General features: G+C 40.7%; 1 protein-coding gene across 4 annotated transcripts in view; it reads right to left on the bottom strand.

Annotated features, from left to right (window-relative positions):
* The window catches only part of P4HA1 (prolyl 4-hydroxylase subunit alpha 1), a 43,760-nt gene extending 20,089 nt beyond the window's left edge, over nt 1-23,671 (bottom strand). For 2 of the 4 annotated variants that reach the window (XM_081328500.1, XM_081328502.1), the window contains exons 1-9: nt 23,606-23,671; nt 16,973-17,090; nt 15,262-15,358; nt 12,038-12,189; nt 8,656-8,793; nt 5,835-6,077; nt 4,712-4,920; nt 3,732-3,908; nt 2,024-2,094 (exon numbers count right to left, since the gene is read on the bottom strand). In XM_081328500.1, coding sequence (XP_081184626.1) covers nt 2,024-2,094; nt 3,732-3,908; nt 4,712-4,920; nt 5,835-6,077; nt 8,656-8,793; nt 12,038-12,189; nt 15,262-15,358; nt 16,973-17,060 — 1,175 coding nt within the window. In that variant the 5' untranslated portion in view covers nt 17,061-17,090; nt 23,606-23,671. Of the gene's footprint in view, nt 1-206; nt 278-2,023; nt 2,095-3,731; nt 3,909-4,711; nt 4,921-5,834; nt 6,078-8,655; nt 8,794-12,037; nt 12,190-15,261; nt 15,359-16,972; nt 17,091-23,605 lie in introns of all 4 variants that reach the window. The other 2 variants (XM_081328501.1, XM_081328503.1) reach the window with 1 other exon arrangement.
* Nucleotides 23,672-25,080: the final 1,409 nt, after the last annotated feature.

Genomic DNA, 25,080 nt, shown 5'->3' with positions numbered 1-25,080 from the left:
AAAGGGTATGAAGGACATGCTTCGACAACTTAATTTGGGTTACCACTTACAATCTAAAACATTCCAAACTTTCAATGCCATAAGTGTTAGCAACCGGTTTTAAGACTGTGTCTACTGTTCAGGCAAAGGATCCCAGTCCCAACTTTTGACACCAACCGCCGATTGACCAATCCCATTGTAGTTCAGACGTATCCGTCTCCTCTTACCTCTTAGAGACTCTGTAATGTGCTGTGGTCAGTTTCCCAGTCTTAGGATCATGCACAGTAGCTCGGCTCAGCTACAAAAAATAAAAAAGAGAAAGGACACGGGCTTACTCTAGAAGCAAGCGTCTGGGCCAAGCCACAGGCAATTGGGAGGGTTCCGATTGGTCAAGATGGAATGTAATGCTCAGATCAGCAGGAACGCTTAAAGGATTGCAGTATCTGCTGTACTCAATTTAATTCGATTGCTTTAATCAAATTTGGTTAGATTGTCCTTTCACTTTTTCTTCCCCAAATGGAAAGCTTATGCAAGCCACTTGTATCTGCCAAGTTTCACAGAGAACTTCCCAGGAACCCAGAAGTTAAAAGACTCTTCCTCCTCTCTACTGCTTCCAGTTATTCTTTCTTTGAAAAAAATATGTATTAATAGGTTACATACTTAAAACTTTATCAAAGTTAGGGTGTTCCAATAATTGACAAGACTGCTGTATTTATAAGGAACACTATAAATATCTGTAAATGTTCTATCGCCACTAAGAAAAAAGTGGGATTAAAAAAAAACGCAGGATATGCATTAAAGTGGAATAAATGAATGGAATAAATTACACATCAACAAAGTTTCTGAACAAAATACAACATTTCATTTCTCCTCTACAACAACGTTGATAGGAACCACTATAAGAACTGGATTTTAGACAGAGAAATTGGAAATTCCCAATTCCAATTCCACACAGGAGTGAAATACAGTTATTTTAAAAAAAAATTAAATTATTCAAATTGTGTATAAACATGTGGGTACTCCACATTTTCAGTAGCCAGATACGGAACAATTAATAAATAGCAGTGGTATCAATAGGAATTCATGAAAGCAAATAGGATATTTTCAGACCAAAACATAACATAAAACTATACTAAACTCAACAGCACATATGGTTCCAATAAAATCAAGCAGAATTTAACCATAGGGCTGTTGGTGTTACAATAGATATATATAGAAGCAGTGCATATTTCAATATGATCAATTTGTTGCCTTGTCAAGAAAAGCATCTCATGGGTTTTTGTATACAAGAAGAAGTACGCTTAAGCATCCAAAGCAGAACATCCAGATTCAGTCAGTTTTGTTCCATACAGTATTAACCTTGTAAACTCTAAAGCTTCCTCCTTCCATTATGTATTCAAGATACATAATATGATTAATATTTATATGTTACTTATATGTAAGGGAGTAGGTCTAAACATATGTTGTATATAATATGCGTGTTATGTGTGTGTGTACACTTTGAGAGCTAGCAACTAAATTTCCTTTTTAATGTGAGCCATTGTGCCCACAGTAAAAAAATGACAATAAAATGACAATAAGTTATCTATCTATCTATCTATCTATCTATCTATCTATCTATCTATCTATTTATCTATCTATCATCTATCTATCTATCTATCTAATTTAATCTATCTATCTATCTATCTATCTAATTTAATCTATCTATCTATCTATCTATCTATCTATCTATCTATCTATCTATCTATCCTATCTAATCTATCTATCTATCTATCTATCTATCTATCTATCTATCTATCATCTATCTATCTATCTATCATCAAATTATACTCTGAATAAGCAAATAAGGACAAAACTTCTGGCTACAAGAAGCGTCTGAGAAACTCAGCAGTAACAAAGTGTTACAGTCTCTGTGAATAGCACAAATGACCAGAAAAGTTTTGAACCAACTTTCTTCCCCCCTTTTTCTGGCCACTCTCTACATCAATGAGAACCGCAGGAGGTCTTGTCACAAGGGCCGAAGGTATGGCAAGTAAAGTCTTACCTTTTGCTAATTCTGTAATGTGCAGTCTCCAAGACTCCCGTTATGGGGTTTGAAATGGTGGCTCGCCTCAGCTGTGAAGCGAACCAATCAGAATAGTCGCATTACAATGTACATATTGCATCACATTTATCTGACCATTCAGAATCCGGGGGGCAAAACCCCCAATTTCAGTAGGGTTCTTGTCCATTAAGGAACAAAAACCACCACCATCAAACAAGAAACGTGCAATACAAAACAAGGAAGAATGACAAAAATAGCAATTTTAAGCACAATAACTGAAATTTTTGGCAAGCCAATGCTACATTTTTGTAGCGTACTGGAAGAAAGCAATTGAGGCTTCTTTTGAAGCAGCAAGTACTACACTATCATTCTGAACTGGGAAAGCGTTAAGAGGGCAAGTCACCACTCTACCACATTACTTACCTTCCTGATGCCCCTAAAATAAAAGTAGGGGTTACTGGGAAAAATCATCCAGATTAAAAGCACTTCGAACCCTCAGAGTGGCATTGCCCAAGCCAGCACAGGGACGTAACTGTTTACAGGTAGTCCTCAACTCATGACCACAATGGAGTCCAAAACTTCTGTGGCTAAGCAAGACATTTGTTAAGTGAATTCTGCCCCATTTTACAACCTTCCTCGCCACAGTTGTTAAGTGAATCTGGCTTCCCCATTGACTTTGCTTGTCACAAAAGGTGATCGATCACATGACTCCGGGACAGTACAACTGTCATAAATATGAATCAGTTGCCAAGTGCTCGAATTTTTATCACATGATCATGGGGATGCTGCAATGGTCCAAAGTGTGACAAACGGTCCTAACTCACTTTATCAGTACTGTAAACGAACTGTTGTAAGTTGAGGGCTACTTGCAGAGGCATGAACAAAGAAAGAGAAGCATCAGAAGCTGATCTCTGAAGAAAGGTAATATTTAGATTCAGTTATAAAAGAATTCCTATTTTACATAGGTGATAATAACAAAAAAATAATAATCTCAACTTTCCAATTCAGAACCTTAAATTCAAGCTTCCTTAGACTTTTAATAGACTAGAATCTCTTTTAAAAATGCCTTACTACAGTATGGACCAATTAGATATAACATTCTAGCACATTGGTTTGTGCTTCAATTGTAAGCCGCCCTGAGTCTTCGGAGAAGGGCGGGATATAAATGGGATTAAAATAAAAATTAAAAAACCTTACTGCCTGATGAGTCCCACAGAAATAAGACTCTACGCTATTATATTGTACAGGAAGAATCAAGGACATAATTATCTGTCATTAGTTATATCTGAATCTATTAGAATTTGTGTCAACAAAGAAAAAGTGTAACAAAAATCAAAAATAGTACGAATGGTATTAATATTCACCTGAGGTAAAGAATTCTTATGATTCTCATTACTGTCTTTCACAACAACCTTCCAAAACAGGGCATGCCTACATTTTATCCAACATAACTGTTGGAGAAGCAACAATGGTTCCAAGAACACTATGTCAGAACTGCTTGACAATCTATTCTGCTTAGGCCTAACTGGATAAGCAAAAACTCCTTTGCTATTTCAGAAATAAAATGAAGATGCCATTAAGGTGAAGGACTGCAAGAGGATATTTAGCAAGGCCCGAGCAAGGTATAATCAAGAAGCAAATGATGGGCTTGAGGAAATTATTCACTGGTACCCTTGTTCAAAGAATGTGGACAATTTAGATTCTTTACCCTTGGTTTTGAAAGCTCTTTGACTTTTTCTATTTCTTCATTAGAGATAATGTCAAGAAAGCGAACAATCCGAGGGCGATCCCATTCATCTTCTTGTCTGACAGGTCCTAGGATGTAATTTGGGTTCCCGTTCCCATTGTAATAACGGCAAAACAGCTTCTTTTCTCTTCTAGGAGTCTAAAAGTTTGAAATAAACCATCAAGCATTAGTAGTCCGATGCATTATTTTTTTTTCATCAACAAATATTCTGTAATCATGGTATTGCACACAAAGGAGAAGCCAAAAGTACTTTTTCAAAAGGCAACTGGACTTTTTTTTCCCCTTGAAGATATTTTACTTTTCATCCAAGAAGCTCTTTTAGTTTGGACTGAATAGTGGAGAATGGAAGGCTTGACATCTGGTCTGCTACCGGCATCATCTTCCCATCGTCCTGTGCGCCCCCACAGGGAGGGCCTTCTCAGGGTCCCGCCGGTTAATGAATGCCGGCGGGTTATTCCCAGGGGAAGGGCGTTCTCTGTGGGTGCGCCTGCCCTATGGAACCAACTACCCACAGAACTTAGGACTGCCCCCCGACCTTCGCTCATTTCGCCGGGACCTGAAAACTTGGCTCTTCGATCTGTTTGGTCCAGACTGTGGGGTTGTTAATTTAACTGGGTTTTAGATTTACTCTTGGGGCTTGAATTTAATTTAATTGTTTTATTTGTTTTTAATTTTTTGTATTCATGGTTTTAACTGCCCTGTAAACCGCCCTGAGTCCTACGGGAATAGGGCGGTATACAAATCCAATAAAATAAATAAATAAATAAATTAGTACTCCTTCTGAGAGTCATTGAGACCACTTAGAGAGGGACACCTGAATAGTGCAAATGGGTGTAGAACTTTCTTAAGAGTTTCTGAAAGGTCCTTTTGAAAAAGCACTCTGAAGACAACCATGACCTGGATTACTGAGAATCTCCACTGACATACAAGGGAGAATTTACCATTTTCAGACCTTCACCACGGCATAGTTTTTCATACTTCTGTCTCTCGGGCAGATAATCTTTAGGAGGCCCTCTTTTCTGAGTCTTCACTTTTTCCCCAGGCTGCTCATCTGTGTCAGTCCCAGACTCGTTGGCTTTTTTTTCTTTTTCTTTAACCATGATGTATTCAAAGTATTTCAAATTTCCATTTGCTCTCTGGTGCTCGGGATCTGTTGGAACACCAGGTAGAGGACTGGTTAACTCCATGGAGGAAAACTATTTTTAAGGGATTTTGTCCTTTTGTTTGAATTTAGTGGTCATTGAGTTAAGATCTAATGAAATCTGTGTATGTCAGCATCTAATCCACCTAAGTCAGCTGGAATGTATCTGTTCTGTACCAGCCTGCTACCGGCCCTGCAGAAAAAGCAGGGACAACCCCTTTTACAAGAAGGCAAGAGGCTGGAATTACGCCTGCCAAATTTATTGTTACAAAAACAAATAGAACAAGACACAAACCAAGAAACAGGAGCTTTTCAAGCAGTTGCCTTCAGCAAACCAGCCCTCCCACGCATTCCCCCTTATATACAGTTCAGGGCGTGGTTTCTCTCTGCCTCCTTCCGAGGAGCCCCATTGCCTTCCTCTGTTTACTCCTGATTGACTGCCTCCTGCGTTGGGCGTCCTTGAACAGGGCCAGCTGTGGGTCATCTTCATCCACGCTGTCAGGCTCACACAGCTGGGTCTGCGTCGTGACCAGGTGAGAGGGGCCTGGCTGAGGGCTCTCATCAAGCTGTCCAACCCCCTCAGCAAGCTCTTCAACACCCCCCTCCTCCTCCTCCTCTGAGTCGTCCGACCCAACTGCCGAACCCACAGGCTGACCCTGAATCACAACAGTATCTCTATTTTCATACATAAATACCCCAGTCACAGAAGCAAATGGCACGTAAAGCGATGGGGGAAAAAATTAATGCTTCCTAAACACATTTGTAGTTACAGGGATTCCCAGCAGCATTTTGTCCCTTCAGTCCACTGCATTAATTAGTTTGAAAAGCCTGTACATCCAAGTGGAAAATGTCTGGGGGGGGGGGGGGAGAACAAAAGTTAAGCAGCGCAAACATGCTGAATACAAAAAAAAAGGTTATCCTACCCAATTCAAGTAGCCGTTTGGTGAGCATCATCGCTTTGTCCAAGTCCCCCTGCTGGTACACAGCATAACTCAAGTAATCTAGAACAGACACTTTGTTGATGGAAGAAGAAATTTCTCCCTCTTCCAACTGTTTCAGAGCTTGCTCCATCCACAACTCAGTGTGGTAGTAGTCTGCTTCAGTATATGCAATCTTTCCCAACGCAAAGCAGTCTTCCACAGTTAGAAATACCTTATCTTTCACTCCTAGTGGGAATAAGAAGCAACAACCGCTGTTACAAAGCTCTTGAAATCAGGCGATTTTTGCATTTACGTTTCTTTTTACGGCAGCCACATCGTTAATTCTTACTTCCTCGTTGATAAAACTAGACAGACTGCTAAGTTATTTAACTATATATATTCTCTGCTGATTTGCTTTCATTTTGAAATGATTGCGGCAAGCTGGATATAATATAGCGAGCCCAACGTTTTTGTTGCAAAGTGAAACATTTGTTAAGTGAATTTTGCCCCATTTTGTGACCTTCTGTGCCACAGTCATTAAGTGAATCACTGCAGTTGTTAAGTGAATCTGGCTTCCCCACTGAATTTGTCAGGTCACCAAAAGTGATCACATGGCCTGGGAGACTGCAACTGTCATAAATATGAGTCAGCTGTTAAGCATCCAGTTTTTGATCACGTGACTACATGGATACTGCAACGGTCATTAGTGTGAGAAACAGTTATAAGTCACTTTTTCCCACTGCCGTTGTAACTTTGAATGCTCACTAAGTGAACCGGCTCTAAGTCGAAGATAATCTGTATCTTCAGGTATTATATTACATACGGTTTTACATTTATGTTAATAATTGTATTTTTTAACATGATATTCATAAATATGATTCAGTGGTACATCTATTACTGAATATTTAATCTGTTAACTTTTTAGATTATCAGAAGACTTCTTCACAGTGTTCTATGGCTGTTTCTATTTCCTAAGCTGTAATACTGCCAATAAAATAGTGGCAGAGTCCACTTAGTGTTTTTGGGAAAGGGAAGGGGAGACTTCTCACACTGAATTTTTAATTTACAGGCTAGATTCGCCTTTCATCATACAAGAGCAACTGGCCTCTTAAAGGAAAAAAAAACCCAGAAGATCAAAGGGAAGCAAATCCTGTCAAAGCAAATATGAAAAAGGTCACTGCAAGTTTCAAATCACAGGGCCATCATTTGCACTTGAAATCCTGAATGTTATGGACTTAATGGGAGAATAATTCTGAGACCAACATAACTCAATCTGTGTGCTTGCCTCTGTTAGCTTCAGCCACCTCTCTCCCCCCCGCCCCGAAAACACCCCCCCCCCAATAATCCTAGACCTTTTCCAAAAATGGTATTTCCTTAAGGCAAAAAATATGCTGAGACATAAGAAATCTTGAAAAAAGCTTTAAGAGATTCAATCTCTTAAAATGACCCATACGTAGAAATGTATCGCCTTATCCAATGATATGAAAAAAGAGTGATAATATGCAATGCAATTCCCAGCTTTTGTTATTAATAGTAGCAAGACTAAGTTTAAAAAAAAAACACCAAAGAAAGATGCACAGAACAAAACCTTTTTTTTATCACAAGGGACAAAATCAGAAATGATATTAACACCAACACCCCCAATGATACCTATGATAATAACCCAAATGTATTTTAATTTTTTACACATTAGGATGCCCCAAGTTTTACTAAGTTGCAGAATAAGTTCACGTGTGGGAGATCCCTTTGGTCCCAGGCATAAACACTGCCATGTGTTATCTGTAGTTATGGTTTCTAAGTAAAACTGATTTTATTTATTTATTCTATTTATTTATATTTAAATTTATATAGCGCCCTATTCCCGTAGGACTCAGGGCGGTTTACAGGAAAAATTAAGTTAAAATACATCATATAAAATTAAAAATGATTAAAACTAAGATTAAATTAATCCCTGAACTTAACTAAAACTCCATTAATTAAAAATTAAAACCCCTCAGTCTGGGCCAGACAACTCAAAAAACCAAGTTTTCAAGTCCCTACGAAATGAGCGAAGGTCGGGGGCGGTCCTAAGCTCCGTGGGAAGCTGGTTCCAAAGGGCCGGCGCGCCCACAGAAAATGCCCTACCCCTGGGGATAACCCGCCAGCATTCCTTAACCGGCGGTACCCTAAGAAGGCCCTCCCTGTGGGAGCGCACAGGACGATGGGAAGTTGATGCCGGCAGCAGGTGTTCCCTTAGATAATCCGAACCCAAGCCATTTAGAGCTTTATAGGTCATTACCAGCACCTTGAATCTCACCCGGAGGGCAACCGGAAGCCAATGCAGCTCACGGAGAAGAGGTGTTACATGGGAGTATCGGGAAACTCCCATAACAACTCGCGCAGCTGCATTCTGCACCACCTGAAGCCTCCAAGTGGTCCTCAAGGGCAGCCCCATGTAGAGAGCGTTGCAGTAGTCTAGCCGGGAGGTCACAAGCGCATGGGTGACTGTGCGTAGGGCATCTTGGTCCAGATAGGGCCGCAACTGGCGCACCAGACGAAGCTGCATTTTTCTAATGCAGGAAGCGTAATTGTATGTCATTTAACTTTTTTTATTATTATTGCTTTCTTCCCTGCTTCTTACTTTTTTACACTGTACTGAAAAATTTGATACACACACACACACATACAGGAAAGTGTATTTAAAATCAGAGCATCCTAGAAGAGAGGGAGAATAAACTATAAGACTGTTTTGATCTTCCCTATCGCTAGAAATCACATATAAATGCGCACTGTCCCTCTGAAATAAAACAAAGTTGCTTCCTTAAAATGCTGGTATCTTATATACCTGGAAGATTTCCCCTTGATATTGTGTCAGTATCTAAATTATATGTATCTTGGAGTCTCAAGAGAGCTTTGCCGGCACCAGTCTGATCTTCATCATCAGGGAAAAACAGCCGTTGAACCGTCATGTTGGAAATAAACCCTAAAAATAATAAAGAAAGAGGTTCTTGTAGTATTCTCAGCACTACTCTGCGGTGATCACAATTCCACCCAATTTCTCACCCACCTGCCTTCCCCCCACCCCCCCGCACTTTGTCCATAATTTTTTTTATCCCATTTATATCCCGCCCTTCTCCGAAGACTCAGGGTGGCTTACAATCTAAGAAGCACAAATCAATGTGCTTAGCAATAGCCTTCATTCTATGTATGTGCCTGCTTATTAGGGCTTTCGGCCCCACCCCCGAAGCGGCATTTTTACAAAGTCAGCTTATTGCCCCCAACAATCTGGGTCCTCATTTTACCTACCTCGGAAGGATGGAAGACTGAGTCAACCTTGAGCCTGGTGGGACTCGAACCTGCACTAATTGCAGGCAGCTGGTGTTACTTAAGGAGGCATTAGCCCACTGCTCCACCAAGGCTCATAATTTATCCTCCTCTTCCTCCTCTTGGCTGCTTCCAGACTGATGATGGCTCACGGATGCTTTAGGCATAACTAAACTTGGATCCAGTCCCAGATATATATGGAGCCTTCTTATTATAAATCATTTTCTTTTTGGTGATGAAAGCAATACTAGTTTGTACGCAAATATTGCTCTAGTTCATTAACAATTTCTTTCCCTACTTCTGGAATAGAGAGGAATATTATAAATTTATAGGGATGTGTAAAATTGATTGTTTCAGGGACAGAACAGAGCAGAATGACAAAGTTGGAAGGGACACTGGAGGTCTTCTAGTCCAACCCCTATATTATTCTGGAGAAATGGCTGTCCGGTCTTTTCCTGAACACTTCCGGTGATGGAGAACCCACAACTTTTGGAGACAAGCTGTTCCACTGATTAACTGCTCATTGTTCTCACTGATTAAGTAAATTTCTCCTTAATTCTAGGTTGGATCTCTCTTTGATAAGCTTTCGAAAACAAAAGAAAGCTCCCCCCTCTCATATCAATCTGACCCTTTTGTGGGGGCGGGGATGTTTCAGCAGTTTTAAGAAGCAATTCTTCCAAGAATTTGAAGCACTTTTCCATGGTTCCCAGAAAACAGTGCATTTTATATATCCTTGTATATCTTATTTAACCTTACAATCTTATGAATAACCCAAAGTATAGCTTTGCTTTCACCAGAATTTCTGGCTTCTATCTTTAATAAATACACATAAAGAAACACCAAGTTTCATTAAGTTGGGAAAGAAAACAAAATTTTTCTAAGTTCTTTTTCCTCCTTGGGGGAGGGGAGGTTTTTAGAACAATTTTGAGAAATCTAAAACCATTCTGCTTTTCAAGATTATATAAGCTATTGTCTATACTTTGGGTTATTCATAAGATTGTGGTTCACATTTGCTGTATTAAATGTGAACATTTCTTTAGCTAGGGGACTTTGCCTAAAGCATTAGATTACTAAGCATTTCATTATAATCAGGTATGGCTCAGTGGGTTAGGACGCTGAGCTTCTCGATCAGAATGTCGGCAGTTTGGTGGGTCGAATCCCGAGTGCCGCGTAACAGAGTGAGCGCCTGTTACTCGTCCCAGCTTCTGCCAACCTAGCAGTTCGAAAGCACGTAAAAATGCAAGTAGAAAAATAGGGACCACTACGGTGGGAAGGTAACAGCGCTCCGTGCGCCTTTGGCGTCTAGTCATGCCGGCCACATGACCACGGAGACGTCCTCGGACAAGCGCTGGCTCTTTGGCTTTGAAACGGAGATGAGCACCGGCCCCTAGAGTCAGAAACAACTAGCACGCATGTGCGGGGGAACCTTTACCTTTACCTTTATATGCAAAACATGTGTTCCAAAGCAAACTGGAATACCCCATGTATTTCTCAAAAGGGACCAATGAATCCAAGAAAGTTTTTGTATTTCCAAAAATGGATTGTTTAGAAATATGTCTTGAGCACCACAAACTACATTTGGCTCAAACAAGTCACTTCCAAAAATATACAAAGCACATACAGTATGTACTGTACATTCAGTACAGTACATCAGTGCTTACATACATAAATCAACCCTATTCCAGGAGAAATAATGGGATAGTTCCAGAACCACTGCTCAAAAAGAAAAAGTGTTTTATATTTTTCCCACCAACACTGACAGCCACTCGTATATAAAAATGAGAGCAAACCCCATTCCCTTAAAGCACTGATGATGTTATCTAGTTTGGTAATGAAACATCTGCAAGAAAACAACCAAGCTCAGAAAGCGCCAAAGACACCACAGTTCAATTCTGATCTACAAATATTCTTTTTCCATAAGTTTTACACTTTCTTTATTAGAATTTAATTACTTGTAAATGTATAATTCAATTCTAAAATTAAATTCAATGCACTTAATGCAGAACAATTTTTTGTCAATAAATTTGTTCTTTCCTGGCCAAAAAGGAAAGTTCAGAGGGACGGAAGGGGTCATTCCAACTAGAAGAAAGTTTAGATTTGTAGGCGAGCCCAGAAGCAAAGAAAATACAGGTAGTCTTCAACTTACGACCATTTGTTTAGTGACCATTTAAAGCTACAACGGCACTGTAAAAAGTGACTTAAGCCTGGTTGTCCCACTTGTAGCAACCCCAACGGTCAAGTAATAAAAATTCAGGCACTTGGCAACCGATGTTTCACTTAACAACTGGGGCAATTTGCTTAACAACTGCGGCAAAAAGGTCGTAAAATCAGATGCGACTCAGGTAAACAACTCCCTTGCTTGGTATGGAAATTCTGGTCCCAATTGTGGTTGTAAGTTGAGGACTACCTGAACTTAGTTGTTCCTTTTCTCTTGAACATCTGAATGCTAAGAAGCCAATGCGATTAATTCCAAGGAATAAAATAGATGATTGACGGTGGCATTCGTCAATAATGTGCAGTATTATTCTTGCTGTAACCCCAATCTCATCACTAAAGAAACCAACCACTGGCATTTGCTTTATTATGAACAACCGAACTCGGCAAGAGAGAAGCTTCCATTCAGATCTAATTAATAAACACTGCCTTGGTGTGTTTTAAATTTATTTATAGTTACATCCTCTGGTCACTTCCAGCCAGAAGTATCCATTACTCTGGCATTTGGGCAATATACACAACTGGTTAGTCTGGAGGATATAACACCAAATTCATTTTTACAGCTAATGCTTAACTTGAGACTCTTCCCAGTCAATTCACCACTAAGGCATGAATTGAAATCCAGACTTCCTTAAGCTACTCGGTGTATTTTAACGATTAATTGCTTCAAAGGATTTTGAAAACCTTACCAGCAGACATGTCCTTCAAGACCAAATTCTCAAGCTCATTCCACTCGGTGTTCAGTCGCTTCATCAATTTGAATGCATTCACTGGGTGTCCCAGAAATCCCTCTGGGTCTTTTGTCGCCATATCAGTCAGCTTATCCAACCTCTCAGCCCATCTAAGTACGGGAAATAAAAGTTTAGTAAATTGTTGAGCCAATGCTACGGATAACGTGAACACTTCAACATTCATACAAATACAGTATACAAGGCAGCAAACATATCCAACACAGCTTCCTCCTATTTTTTTTTTCCCCAACAACACCCCTGTGAAGTGAGTTGGGCTGAGTGTGTGTGACTGGCCCAAGGTCATTTAGCTCAGTGGTCCCCAAACTTTCTGGTCCAGGGACCAGAAAAGAAAAAATATCTTCCATGGACTGGTAGTGAGGAATGGTTTCGCATGTGCAACCTAGATTACATGCATGTACAGATGAAGCTTTGCTCACTCGCCTGCCACTTGTGTGGCCTGGTTCCCAACAGGTTGTGGACCGGTATTGGTCTGCAGCCCAGGGGTTTGGGGACCCTTGATTTAGCTGATTTTCATAGCTACGCGGGGACTTGAGCTCAAGGTCTCCCACTTTCTAGCATGAAAGACCTTTCTACATCAAATTGGCTCCGATACATATTACATCTTATACCAGGGGTCGGCAACCTTAAGCACTCAAAGAGCCACTTGGACCCGTTTCTCACAGAAAAGAAAACACCGGGAGCCACAAAACCCTTTTGACATCTAAAATGAAGATAACATTGCATATATCCTTTTTTTTACCTTTATGCTATTTATAAAAAATTATAGCGTGTTGCATTTATGAAATCAATGAACTGCTACAAAGAAAACACATTTTTATGCCGGAGAAAGGGGGGGAAAAAACCACCTTTCTCCTTCATCCCAACAGGTGAAAACAATTTTAGTAGCTTATCTACCTTCTTTAAATACAGCATAATTATTCGTATTTCATTCAACTTTCTTTACTAAAAGTCCAGTAAGGATAACATATATTCATATATATATATTTTCTCTCTCTCTCTTTCCTCTCCCTCTCTCCACCCCCCTCCGATCTTCTGCTCACCTGGCCTCACGCTGTTCTTCGACAAGCTGACACACATTCTTATTGGGCTGGCTCTCTGCAGCCCTTGGTCTGCCAGTCGTCTTCCCCCACTAAGTAAGTAAAAGTGTGTGTGTGTGTGAGAGAGAGAGAGGGGGGGGGGAGAAGGGAAGCGCAAGTGCTTCTCTCTCTAAAAATGGTGGAGGACAGGGAGCCGAAGTAGAAGGCTGAAAGAGCCGCATGCGCCTCCAGAGCCGCGGGTTGCCAACCCATGGCTTATACTATATATCCTATCTTTTCTCCAGGAGTTCAAGGTGGCTTACATGAAAATCTCTAATATATGCACTATGACAGGGCTTTTCAACTTTTTCACCCGTTATACCACTTTTAGGATATGGAAACATCCCAGTACCACCAGTCGCCTAGCAAAGTGTCAAAAACATGATGACACCCCGCCCCCCCAAAAAAGGAAAAAAAGTGATGAAGTACAGGTAGTCCTCAACTTACAATAGCTCGCTTAGTGACTGTTCGAACTTACAACGGCACTGAAAAAAGTGCCCTCCAAGCCACAGCCGAGCAAGACACCTGCCTGCCTGCCCGGCGGCGCTCTTTCTCCTGTCCGAGGTTTTCATTGTTGTGAGCATTTCTGTTGAGGATTGGCAGCAGGGGTGGGGTGGGATGGGGTGGGTGTTTCATTTTTATTTTTCCCCCCCTTGCTGTGTGGTTGCAGCAGGTTTGGGTCACTTCACATGACCCTGGGACACTGTGACCATCATAAATATGAATCAGTTGCCAAGCATCTGAATGTAAATCACAAGACCCTGGAGATGCTGCAACATTCCAGCTGATTGGCGCTTCTTCTGGGCTCAGAAGCGCCAGGATCAGCACCGAGCTCCAGCTGGAGCCTGGCACTGATCCTGGCGCTTCTGCTGAGCCCTGACAGCCCCGAAGAAGCCCTGATCCTGGTGCTTCCTCTGAGCCCTGACAGCCCTTCAGCTCCAGCTATCTCTCGCTCAGGCTTGTGCAGTGCTGCCACCGGTTCTGCTCATTCCCCTCCCCCGCTACCACTTTTCTAGGATGGTCGCGTACCACCTGCCAGGTGCCAAAGTACCACAGGTGGTACCCATGCCACTGGTTGAAAAGCCCTGCAGTATGAGGCAGATGTCTATGAAGATTCTCAATCATCCAGGTCACGGTTGTCCTAAAAGTGCTTTTTCCAAAAGGCAACTAAACTTTCTTTCTTTCTTTTCTTTGAAAACGTTTCACCTCTCATCCAGGAACTGGTAATGACCTATAAAGCCCTAAATGGCTTCGGTCCGGATTATCTAAGGGAACACCTGCTGCCGGCATCAACTTCCCATCGTTCTGTGCGCTCCCATAGGCAGGGCCTTCTCAGGGTACCACCGGTTAAGGAATGCCGGCGGGTTATTCCCAGGGGTAGGGCATTCTCTGTGGGTGCGCCGGCCCTATGGAACCAACTTCCCACAGAACTCAGGACTGCCCCCGACCTTCGCTCATTTCGCCGGGACTTGAAAACCTGGTTCTTTGAGCTGTTTGGCCCAGACTGAGGGGTTTTAATTTAATTTAATTTTAATTGGGTTTTAGTTTAACTTCAGGGATTGTAATTTAATTAATAGTTTTAATTGATTTTAATTTTGTATACTATGTATTTTAATTTTCCCTGTAAACCGCCCTGAGTCCTACGGGAATAGGGCGGTATATAAATTTAAATAATAAATAAATAAACTGAATTGAACCCATGAACCGAAGAAGCTTCTTGGATGAGAAGTGAAACGTTTTCAAACAAAAAAAAAGAAAGTTTAGTTGCCTTTTGGAAAAAGCAACTTTGGGACACGATAATGTAAGTTGAGCTGAGAGAGACCGAATTTACCTAATTGATTTTAATAGTACTTTTTTTTTAACAGATAGAAAACAAATGAAGGAATAAACCTCAGGCGGACTTACGGAAATGCCATTATTACTATAGATATTTACCTCTGAAGATTTTCAATAAGAATCTTACCCTCAAATAATGGTAGAGTTTTACTCTCAAAAAAGCCATGCATTAATTAACATAAGGTGGGGGTTTTTTTCCATTTGTACGGTAGAACAGTGCTAAATATTGGCATTAAAGGAATTACATACTGCCTTAATTGGTCCAACTTGCTTTCTTCTGCCTTGATATAGTCTTTCAGTGATATCACCAGATCTTTTTCTGTATGAATCAGGTCTGTCATATGACCTAAAAGACAGATCAATACAACCAGTATGTTCATGAAATTCTAACAGTTTTAGAACAAAAATTACAAAACCTTTACAGTTCTAAAAGCCAACAACAAACCCAAATACGTCAACTTGCAGTTACCTCCTCACAATTTTTTGAAAAAACAAAATATTACGGGCATTTTTCTCTTCACTAAGGAAGCATTAATCTTTCCCATTTTGTTAGGTGGGAAAACTATTAGCAGAAAAAATTACAGCTAAATGCAAGCTCCAAGGCAGCAATCTATTTTACCACCGATGTCTGGCAAATACTGCAAAACTAATTTCATACTAAACTGCTGAAATTAAATTACCCCAGTATACTGTCTCAGATTTTGAATGCACAAGCCTGTTTCTCAGTGGCAGTTTTATAGTAGATTCACTCATAGTTTTGCAGCTCTTATTATCTGTTTGCTTTTTGTAGTTCAAATTGTCATTTCATGGGCATGTCAATGAAACACGGTTTAAGAATTTCATACAGATTAGTAAGCACATAGCTAGAAACTTACTTTTTACTCTTTACAGCCTTGCAACATTCAAGTTAAGCCTGATATTAATATATTAACTCTGTAGGTAGACCAAAAAAGTGCAAATCTACTCTACTATAAAGCCACCAGCCACACATCTAATTTAACATTTGCTATCAGAATTGAAGATAGATGAATTATGTTGATTGTTTTTATAAGTTCAAATGACAAGGCAACTGACCTGTATATTTATTGAACTGTGATAAAGTATAATCACTTTAATCGTTCTAATGTAAATAATATATCTAAAGTAAATGTTGACATAATATTAATTCTTTTTTTCCCTATAAGCAGAGTGGATGCCAAAAGTGCCATGGAAGCAGAATTGTGACATGTACAAACAGGAAGAAAAAAATTTAGATTTTTTTTGTAATTTACTGATCGTGGATTGAAATAAAATTAGTTATAAATATATGCAGGAAGCATTTTGTTTATAACAGTCAGATTATATGCCCAGATCATTTTGCCGGACACTGCAAAGACACCACCATATATTTAACCAATTCGGAAATGTCACCAACTGATCTTAACACATAGGTGTTATGTCTATGAAGATTCTCAGTCATCCAGGTCATAGCTATCCCAAAGGTGCTTTTTCACAAGGCAACTGGACTTCCGTGTTTTTCTTTGAAGACGTTTTGCTTCTCATCCAAGAAGCTTCATCTCTGAAGAAGCTTCCTGAATGAGAAGCAAAACGTCTTAAAACAAACAAACAAACAAGGAAGTCCAGTTGCTTTGTGAAAACAGCATCTTTGGGACATAGGTGTTACGATTCTTAGGAAATTCTCCCTTTACCAATAAAAAGCAATACTAAAATATAACCAACCCAATTCATGTAAACTGGTAATAGTATTTCCAAATGTATTTTGGCTGCTTCTTAAGAGCTTAAACCCATGGCATTTTATTATTTGCTGGTATTTTTCTGTAACACCTAAATGTTGTGACTGATCATGTTCTAGTCTTCAGCAGACAGTGGATGGATAACTAATAATCCAAGCAATTAATTTACTACACTTTTGGTGCTGTTATTCCTGAATCAATCAGAAGTGCTTAAAAGCATCACTTACCAATTGAAGTGAAGAAATCTGTATGAGCATGAGAAGAAGGCAGTAGAATCCAGAGGACAAGAAGATACCACTCCCTGGAGACCACCATCGTTTTCACTACTGGTTTGCCTTGACACACCTAGAAATATAATTTATAATGAAATTATGAAGAAAGGTTCATTTCTCCATTATCCAGACTAACTTCCCTGTAGATTTTCATTCTGCAAAATACATATATCACAAAATTTGTCCTGAGAAATATTTCAATATTTGTACTGGCACGGCTTCTAGTTCCTCCTTCAATAATTAAAGAGGAGAATATAAAGGCTCTTTTCAGAATACTTTGGTGTTTAAGATTAGTACAGAAGTTTTCAACTTACGACCATCATTGAGCTCTAAATTTTTGTTGCTAAGCAAGACAGTTAAGTGAATTTTGCCCCAGTTGTTAAGTGAATCTTAACAAGTTCATTGTTAAGTGAATCTGGCCTTAGCAACCGTAAGCGTCTGGCCTTAGCAACCGTTAGCAAACATGGCTGTTAGATGAATCCCCATTGACTTTGCATGTCAGAAGGTCGCAAAAGGTGATCACATGACCCCGTGACACTGCAACCATCATAAATACATGCCAGTTGCCAAGCGGCCAAATTTTGATCACGGGACCATGGGGATGCTGCAACAGTCATAAGTGTGAAAAATGGTTATAAGTCACTTTTTTCAGTGCTGTTTTAACTTTAAATGGTCACTAAACTAACAGTTATACGTCAAGCACTACCTGTAAACCACATGGGTGAAAGTAAGCATTTTTGAAATCCAAACTCAAGCTGTATTTCTGTAATCTAGAGTACAGTCGAAGATAAAAATCAATTCCTAAATATGCCATCCTATTACCTCTGCATAACACTGTAATTTACCTGGTCCAGAATTATGCAGTACATAAGCTGCCAGATGAATCTATGAAAGCTACAGCTGAACATTTCTGGAGATACATGTTAGCAACTCAATTTATTTCGTTATTCCTCTGTAATAAAACTGATGATATAATACTATTATGATAAAATTTAATCAACCTTGTAATCAGCTATCTATCAAATACTACAGACTTGATTTAGAAGTCAGGGTAAGGACTTATTTTCTCACACTGTGTACTTTCCATAAAAGCCATTTTTCTACTAATGGTTACTCCAGCTGCAGTCCTATCAAATCATATCATGGTCATTACACAAGAGTAATGTTTTATCTCCAGAGCCATTTAAGGCTTATTTAATATATATTGCTACCTCTCTCTCTCTAGCTGCCTCTCTCATCATAAGCTCATTATTTCAGACATTTTTTATTCTTTCAACAAAGCTCTTACAAAAGCATTTCTGACTTTTGTCCACTCTACTCTGGAATTTAGAAATGATGCAGCTATTAACTGTGCAAAGTCTGGCAAAGTCGTCCTGTTAAAAAAGAGGTTTTCATTCTGGAATACCTATATTCATATACACGGACACCTAAACAGTTTGAAATACAAGTATAATATCCATGATTCCGTTTACTGAGGTTCAGGTGAGACAAACTGTGTGAAAGCAGTAGGGATCAATCAGGAAAACAATGTACAGCCGTTTAAACATATAATTTGTAAATTTTTGCATTAACTGAATGCTGACATTTGGGGGGGAAAATTAAGAATTTTAATACATCATGAAAAAAATAATAGCATGCTGAAAACAGTGCAAATCAAAAGCAAATTTGTTCTCAGTTTGGGATTATTTTTAAGGAATGGACTGGAGACTACAATCGCAAGATAATATGCCACAACAGGACAAGAATTATACCTTAACTTTTTTATTTACTGTAGCAATAGCAATAGCTCTTGGACTTATATACCATTACTAACCATCTTAAATATACTTTATAATATTCTCTGTGCAGAACAAAACCCTGAAGCATTTGGAAGTTGCTGATTTTAACAAACCATGCTCAGGGATAAATAAATTCAAGGAGTAACTGAAGGGGCAGGATACTTCAGTGGAATAGAAAATACTCACTCACTCACTCACCATCAGCCTCAAACTTGGTTATATCTTAAACAGAATCCATCTGTGTATATCATATATATTCAAAGAAAGTACAGTGCGTATTTCCAATGCAGGATAGTCCTTGACTTACGATCCCAACTGAGCCCAAATGTTTTATGGCGAGCTGAGAAAATTGTTAAGTGGGTTTTGCCCCATTTTGCCCTTTTTGTTAAGTGAATCACTGCAGTTGTTAAGTGATTCTGGCTTCCCCATTGGCTTTGCGGATCAGGAGGTCACAAAAGGTGATCGCATCGCTCTGCGACTCTGCAATCGTCATGAATACATGCCAGTTGCCAAGCGTCTGAATTTTGATCACATGATCATGGGGGCAGGGGTAGGCAACCTTGGCTCTTTAATGACTCGTGGACTTCAACTCCCACAATTCCTGACCCAGCCATAGCTGGGAGTTGAAGTCCACGAGTCACAAAAAAGCCAAGGTTGCCTACCCCTGCCATGGGGTATTGCAAGAGTCATGTGAAAAACAGTCATGTCACTTTTTTCAGTACTGTTGTAACTTAGAATGGTCACTAAGCGAACAGCTGTAAGCCGAGAACTAGCTGCAGCACTACTTTTTTATTTTAATAGATCTTAAATCAACGTTTCTCAACTTTGGTGACCTTCAGATATGTGGACCAAGTCTGCAAAGTTGAAAAACATCCTGGAAAAATTGGCAAACAATATCTGTTTTACCGCCAACAAAATAACGTGGATATTATCCATGAAATTGCCAGGAACCCATTTAGTGTCAGAGGAGGTTTTGCCTTTTCAAAATAACTTTGCAATCGTGCATTAATTAAGCCTTTCTAGGTGAAGCAAATGCTGTTTGTAATACGCCGTTTGGGGCTGGCTCTTTTTCTGCCTCCATCTTCCAACTAAATCCAACCAGTTGATTTAAATAAAAATCCTGATTCTTTATTACATCGAATAAACATCCTGTCTGTATGGACTTGAATTCATTAGAAAACATGAAAAAAATGGCAAAATTAATCAAGGCGAAATGAAACCACATCAAAAGACGGCTGACCATCAAGGCGTTCCAACAAGGCCCCCCAATACATTTGAAAGGGCTGGGAACAAGTCTAGCTGGAACGGACATTGGTGTCTTCTCCACTTGCCTGTTTGTATTTCTTCCAATAGAACAGTGTGCGAGCGGACAGTAAGGGTCTAACTAGAGCAGGGGTTCCCAGCCAGGCGTGCTCGTACCCCCTGGGGCTGTGAGACGATATTCCAGGGGGTGCAAAAACTTGGGGTTTTCAAAATTATAGTGTATATGCCTAATTTGTTGCCGTCGTTTCGAACTGTTGTAAGGGGTGTGAGAATATATCAGAGGTGTTCTAGGGGTGCGGGGTATAAAAAAAGGTTGGGAGCCACTGAACTAGAGTATTCTAATGCAGCGGTCCCCAACCTTTCTGGACTGGCAGAGCGAGGAACAGAGGATGGTTCCGTGTAAGCAGTGGGTGTGCCCAAGTGCCCGCTGCTCATTGCACGCTCGCCCATGCCTTGCACTGCCCAGTTCCAAACAGGCCACGGCCTGGTACTGGGCCAGAGCCCAGGAATCGGAGACCCCTGCTCTAATGTATTTATTGCTCTTCTTCAATAGTCCGAAATGGTTTCTATAGTCTCAACATCTTCTTACATAGAACACAAAGTGGTTTGGAATGCAACCCAGTACATATATATATATGCTTATATAAAGTGCCTAAATAAACGTGAATTGTAGCATTCTCAATATTGTTGCCTTTTCGATGTCTTAAGGTTCCGCCCCCCCCCCTTTCCGTTCAATCATGTGTAATTCTTGGACACCACCTGGAAAAGTCCCTGTAGTTTTCTTGGCAAGGTTTTTCAGAAGTGGTTCACTATTGTCTCCGTCCTGAGAAGAATTGATTGGCCCAAGGTCACCCAGTGGGTCCTGTGCCCAAAGCAGTACTAGAACTCACAGTCTCCAGGTTTCTAGCTGTATGCCTTAACCACTGCACCAAACTATCTCTCTTGCATTAAGCCTACAGTTCTCAAAATTGCCACCAAACATGACCAATCCATATGACAATGAAGTTTGGGAGTTGAAAGTCCCAACATAAGGGAAAGCCATCTTTTGACCAAATCCTACGGACACCCTGGATGATATAATCATCAGGATGATAAAGAACACTAATATTACATTCAGTCCTGCATGACTTAGTTACATAGCATCTTCAGATACTTTTATGCAAGGAAAAAAAATCTGTTATGCGCCCATTTCAGGTTCAAACCAATCTGAGAATTAATGGAATTTGTGAAGAAATCAACCAAAATGTTAATGTGTCCGTCCAAATTTTTATGGGACAAAAGCTCTATCATTTTTCTATCCTCTTGAAAAAAGCAGGCAGAACTAAGTAAATCAAAAATATTACTTAGTTACCTAGTTTGGTATTATTCAAGTATGAGGCAATACAACTTCCTCAGAAAAGTATTGTGAAACATTTGGAGGAAAATCAAATACTACAAAGACATTTTAAAAAAATGATTTTATCAAATTTTTAAATGGATTTATACATTTTTCTATCTAAATTTACCCAAAGGGACTTGATTTAAGAAAACAAATGCTACATAATTACGCATTTTTGAAAGCATAGATTTTTCACTGATATGAAAGTGTATATTATTCATATTTAGTAAGCAAATAGTATCAAGGCCAGAAGTTTCTAATGTGAGCAAAAGGTTGATGAAAAAATGCTACTGCCACGTCTTCCAAGTCACATCCTGTAATGGACACATGGCTTCAAAATTCTTTCTTAGCCAAGTCTAAAAGACTACAAGAAACGGTTAAATTACTATATAAACTATTCTTCGTTTTTTATTAGCTCTTCCACCCACCCATTCCACCCTTCGTTCTCATTAGCAAGGAAATTTATTTGCAGTACTCTGCAGGGAAAATAAAAAATATTTCAGCACAGGAACTAAGAATTTCTGCAAATACCAGTCCAATGCCTTTTTGTGGAAGGTGCATTTAAACATTTTTTTTTAAAAAAGGGAATCAAATTACCACACTGACTTGGCTAACCTCAAAAGCAAAGCCTTGAGATCTACTTAAGCTAGAGGATTTTTTTTTCCAAAGCGTTTCTTTTTTTTTTGCTTTTCCCCAGCCTTGCATCCTTTCTGAAATGAGGGGCAATGCCAATAATTTTAAGTACGGGATAATCCACCTCTCTTTCCCCAGTGAATCTTTAGGAGATTTGGAGATCCTAGGAAGAATCAGGGGCACTTACTTAATCGTTATTTTTTTTTTTGCTTTTCCCCAGCTTTGCATCCTTTCTGAAATGAGGGGCAATGCCAATAATTTTAAGTATGGGATAATCCACCTCTCTTCCCCAGTGAATCTTTAGGAGATTTAGAGATCCTAGGAAGAATCAGGGGCACTTACTTAATCGTTATTTATTTTATTTTTTTGCTTTTCCCCAGCCTTGCATCCTTTCTGAAATGAGGGGCAATGCCAATAATTTTAAGTACAGGATAATCCACCTCTCTTCCCCAGTGAATCTTTAGGAGATTTGGAGATCCTAGGAAGAATCAGGGGCACTTACTTAATCTTTTTTTTTTTGCTTTTCCCCAGCCTTGCATCCTTTCTGAAATGAGGGGGATAATCCACCTCTCTTCCCCAGTGAATCTTTAGGAGATTTGGAGATCCTAGGAACTTACTTAATCATTCAATTTTTTCGGAACAGCGAAAAGCTCTCTAAACTGCCTCCTTCGAAGGAAGGCTTGAACCCCCAGTTGGAACCTATAAAAAGGGTTCGTTTCCACGTCAGCCACAGATGTCTTCGCCCTTGGGAGCCTAAAGCAGGGGTCTTCAAACTTGGCCCTTTTATGACTTGTGGACTTCAACTCCCTGAATTCCTCAGCCAGGCACGCTGGCTGAGGAATTCTGGGAGTTGAAGTCCACAAGTCATAAAAGGGCCAAGTTTGAAGACCCCTGGCCTAAAGGGAGAAAAGAAATCTCTGCTTGCTCGCGACAAGAGTGGACACGTCGGGGAGTTATTTTCCCCCAGCAACGATCGCTCGAGGGCTCGCAGGCTCCTCGGCTGCAAGCCTTGGCTCAACCTCGGGTTCACGGAGCCAAACCTATCTAGCAAAGCTTCACAAAAATCTGTGGGGTCTGGAGGATGCCATGCCAACCCCCCCCCCAAAAAAAATATATATCAATCCATCAATCAACTCCGGGTGCTTCCCATTAAGGGAGCTCATCTTTGCCTTTTGCAAAGAAAAGAAAGAGAAGCGAAAGCGCCACCCGAGGGCATCGGAGCAAAGGAGGGCTTAAGCAAGCAAAGGGAGGGGGGGCTTCTCCGTGACAAGGCTCCAGAAAAAGAAAAAAAAGACGGGGAGGCTTAGCCCTCGAGTCAGCGTCAGTTCCTGGCGGAGGCAGCGTTCAGACGTGCGCTCGTCCCGCATCTAACTTGGGTTTTCCCCCCCCCCGCCCCTCTCCCCAAAGCAGGGAAGCAAAAGGCAACAGACGAGGAGCTTTTTCGCCCTGTCGGGAAGAAGCGAACGGAAGACGGAGCCTGCCGCTTTGATCCAGCGGAGTCGGGGGAAGAAAGAGCCCGCCAGCGCGGCCACGTACCTGGGAGAAGAGCCGCTTGCTTCGGGTCGGTCGCCGATCGCTCCCAAGCGGGGGCCCCTTTCGGAATGCTTCTCTCGCCTGGCCCCGCCCACCAGCCTCCGGGGGGCGTTCCTCGGAAGGCGGCGGCGGCGGCGGCGAGCGGAGCGGCGGGAGCGCTACGTGAGGTGGGTCACTCGGCGAGCGGCTCTGGAAGTGCGCAAGCGCAAGCGGCGCCTCTCCGGTCTTGAAGAAACGAGCGAGGCGAGTGACGGGGAGGCGGGAGATTAGGCTGGAGTGGGGTTCTCAGTGGATGCGTCTTGTAGTTGGGAAGTTAGTAGCGAGAAGGGACCCCAGCATCATCTAGCGCAGGGGGTCTTCAAACTCGGCCCTTTTATGACTCATGGACTTCAACTCCCAGAATTCCTCAGCCAGGCATGCTGGCTGAGGAATTCTGGGAGTTGAAGTCCATGAGTCATAAAAGGGCCGAGTTTGAAGACCCCGGATCTAGCGGTCCAAATGATTCTCAAACTTGGCAATTTTGAAACGGGTGGACTTCAACTCCCAGAATTTCGCAGCCAGACAATGCTACGTCCGGGGAATTCTGGGAGTTGAAGTCCAACGGTCTCTTAAAGTTGTCAAATTTGGGGAGACACTGATCAGGTTTGAAAAACCCATTAAAATTAAACCATTCACGAGAGCGATACTTTAAAATGTTTTTACGTTAAAGTTTAAAAATACAAAGATTAAAAGAACTAATACTGTACAAACTAAGAGAAAGATAACAGTTAAAAAAATGGAAAAGTGTCAAGGAAAAAAAGGGGAAGAGAGAGAAAAATGTTTTTTTTAAAAGTAAAGATACCGGTATATTAAAAAATGACCTGCTTGTATCAAGACCAGTACAAACAATTTTAGTAATATTCACCTTCTTTAACATTGTAATTAAAAGATCTTTTTTCCCTATATCTCATCTGTTATGCATAAACCAATTAGAAAGCCGCAGCATTCAATCTTAATCAACAAAAGTCCATTAAGTATTTCTCAGCCTTGGTGTCTTAAAGATGGGTAGAATTCCTGCCTGGTGAATTCTGGGAGTTGAAATACAGTTGTAGAAGAAGGGCAGGCAGAGCTGGAAGGTGGAGTAAAACATGTCAGCAGTTTTGAATTATTGCATTGCCACACGTGACCCAAATCCAGCCCGCATGAATTCCATTGACCCTTAAAAAGTAAAGGTTCCCCCGCACATGTGTGCTAGTCGTTTCCAACTCTAGGGGCCGGTGCTCATCTCCGTTTCAAAGCCGAAGAGCCAGCGCTTGTCTGACGACATCTCCGTGGTCATGTGGCCGGCATGACTAGACGCCAAAGGCGCACGGAACGCTGTTACCTTCCCACCGTAGTGGTCCCTATTTTTCTACTTGCATTTTTACGTGCTTTCGAACTGCTAGGTTGGCAGAAGCTGGGACGAGTAACAGGCGCTCACTCTGCTACGCGGCACTCGG

The sequence above is a fragment of the Vipera berus genome, assembly GCF_964194415.1.
Source record: "Vipera berus genome assembly, chromosome: 5".
Lineage (NCBI taxonomy): Eukaryota > Metazoa > Chordata > Lepidosauria > Squamata > Viperidae > Vipera > Vipera berus.
Note: the sequence above shows the minus strand (reverse complement) of the source record. Positions and strands in the feature narration are given on the sequence as shown.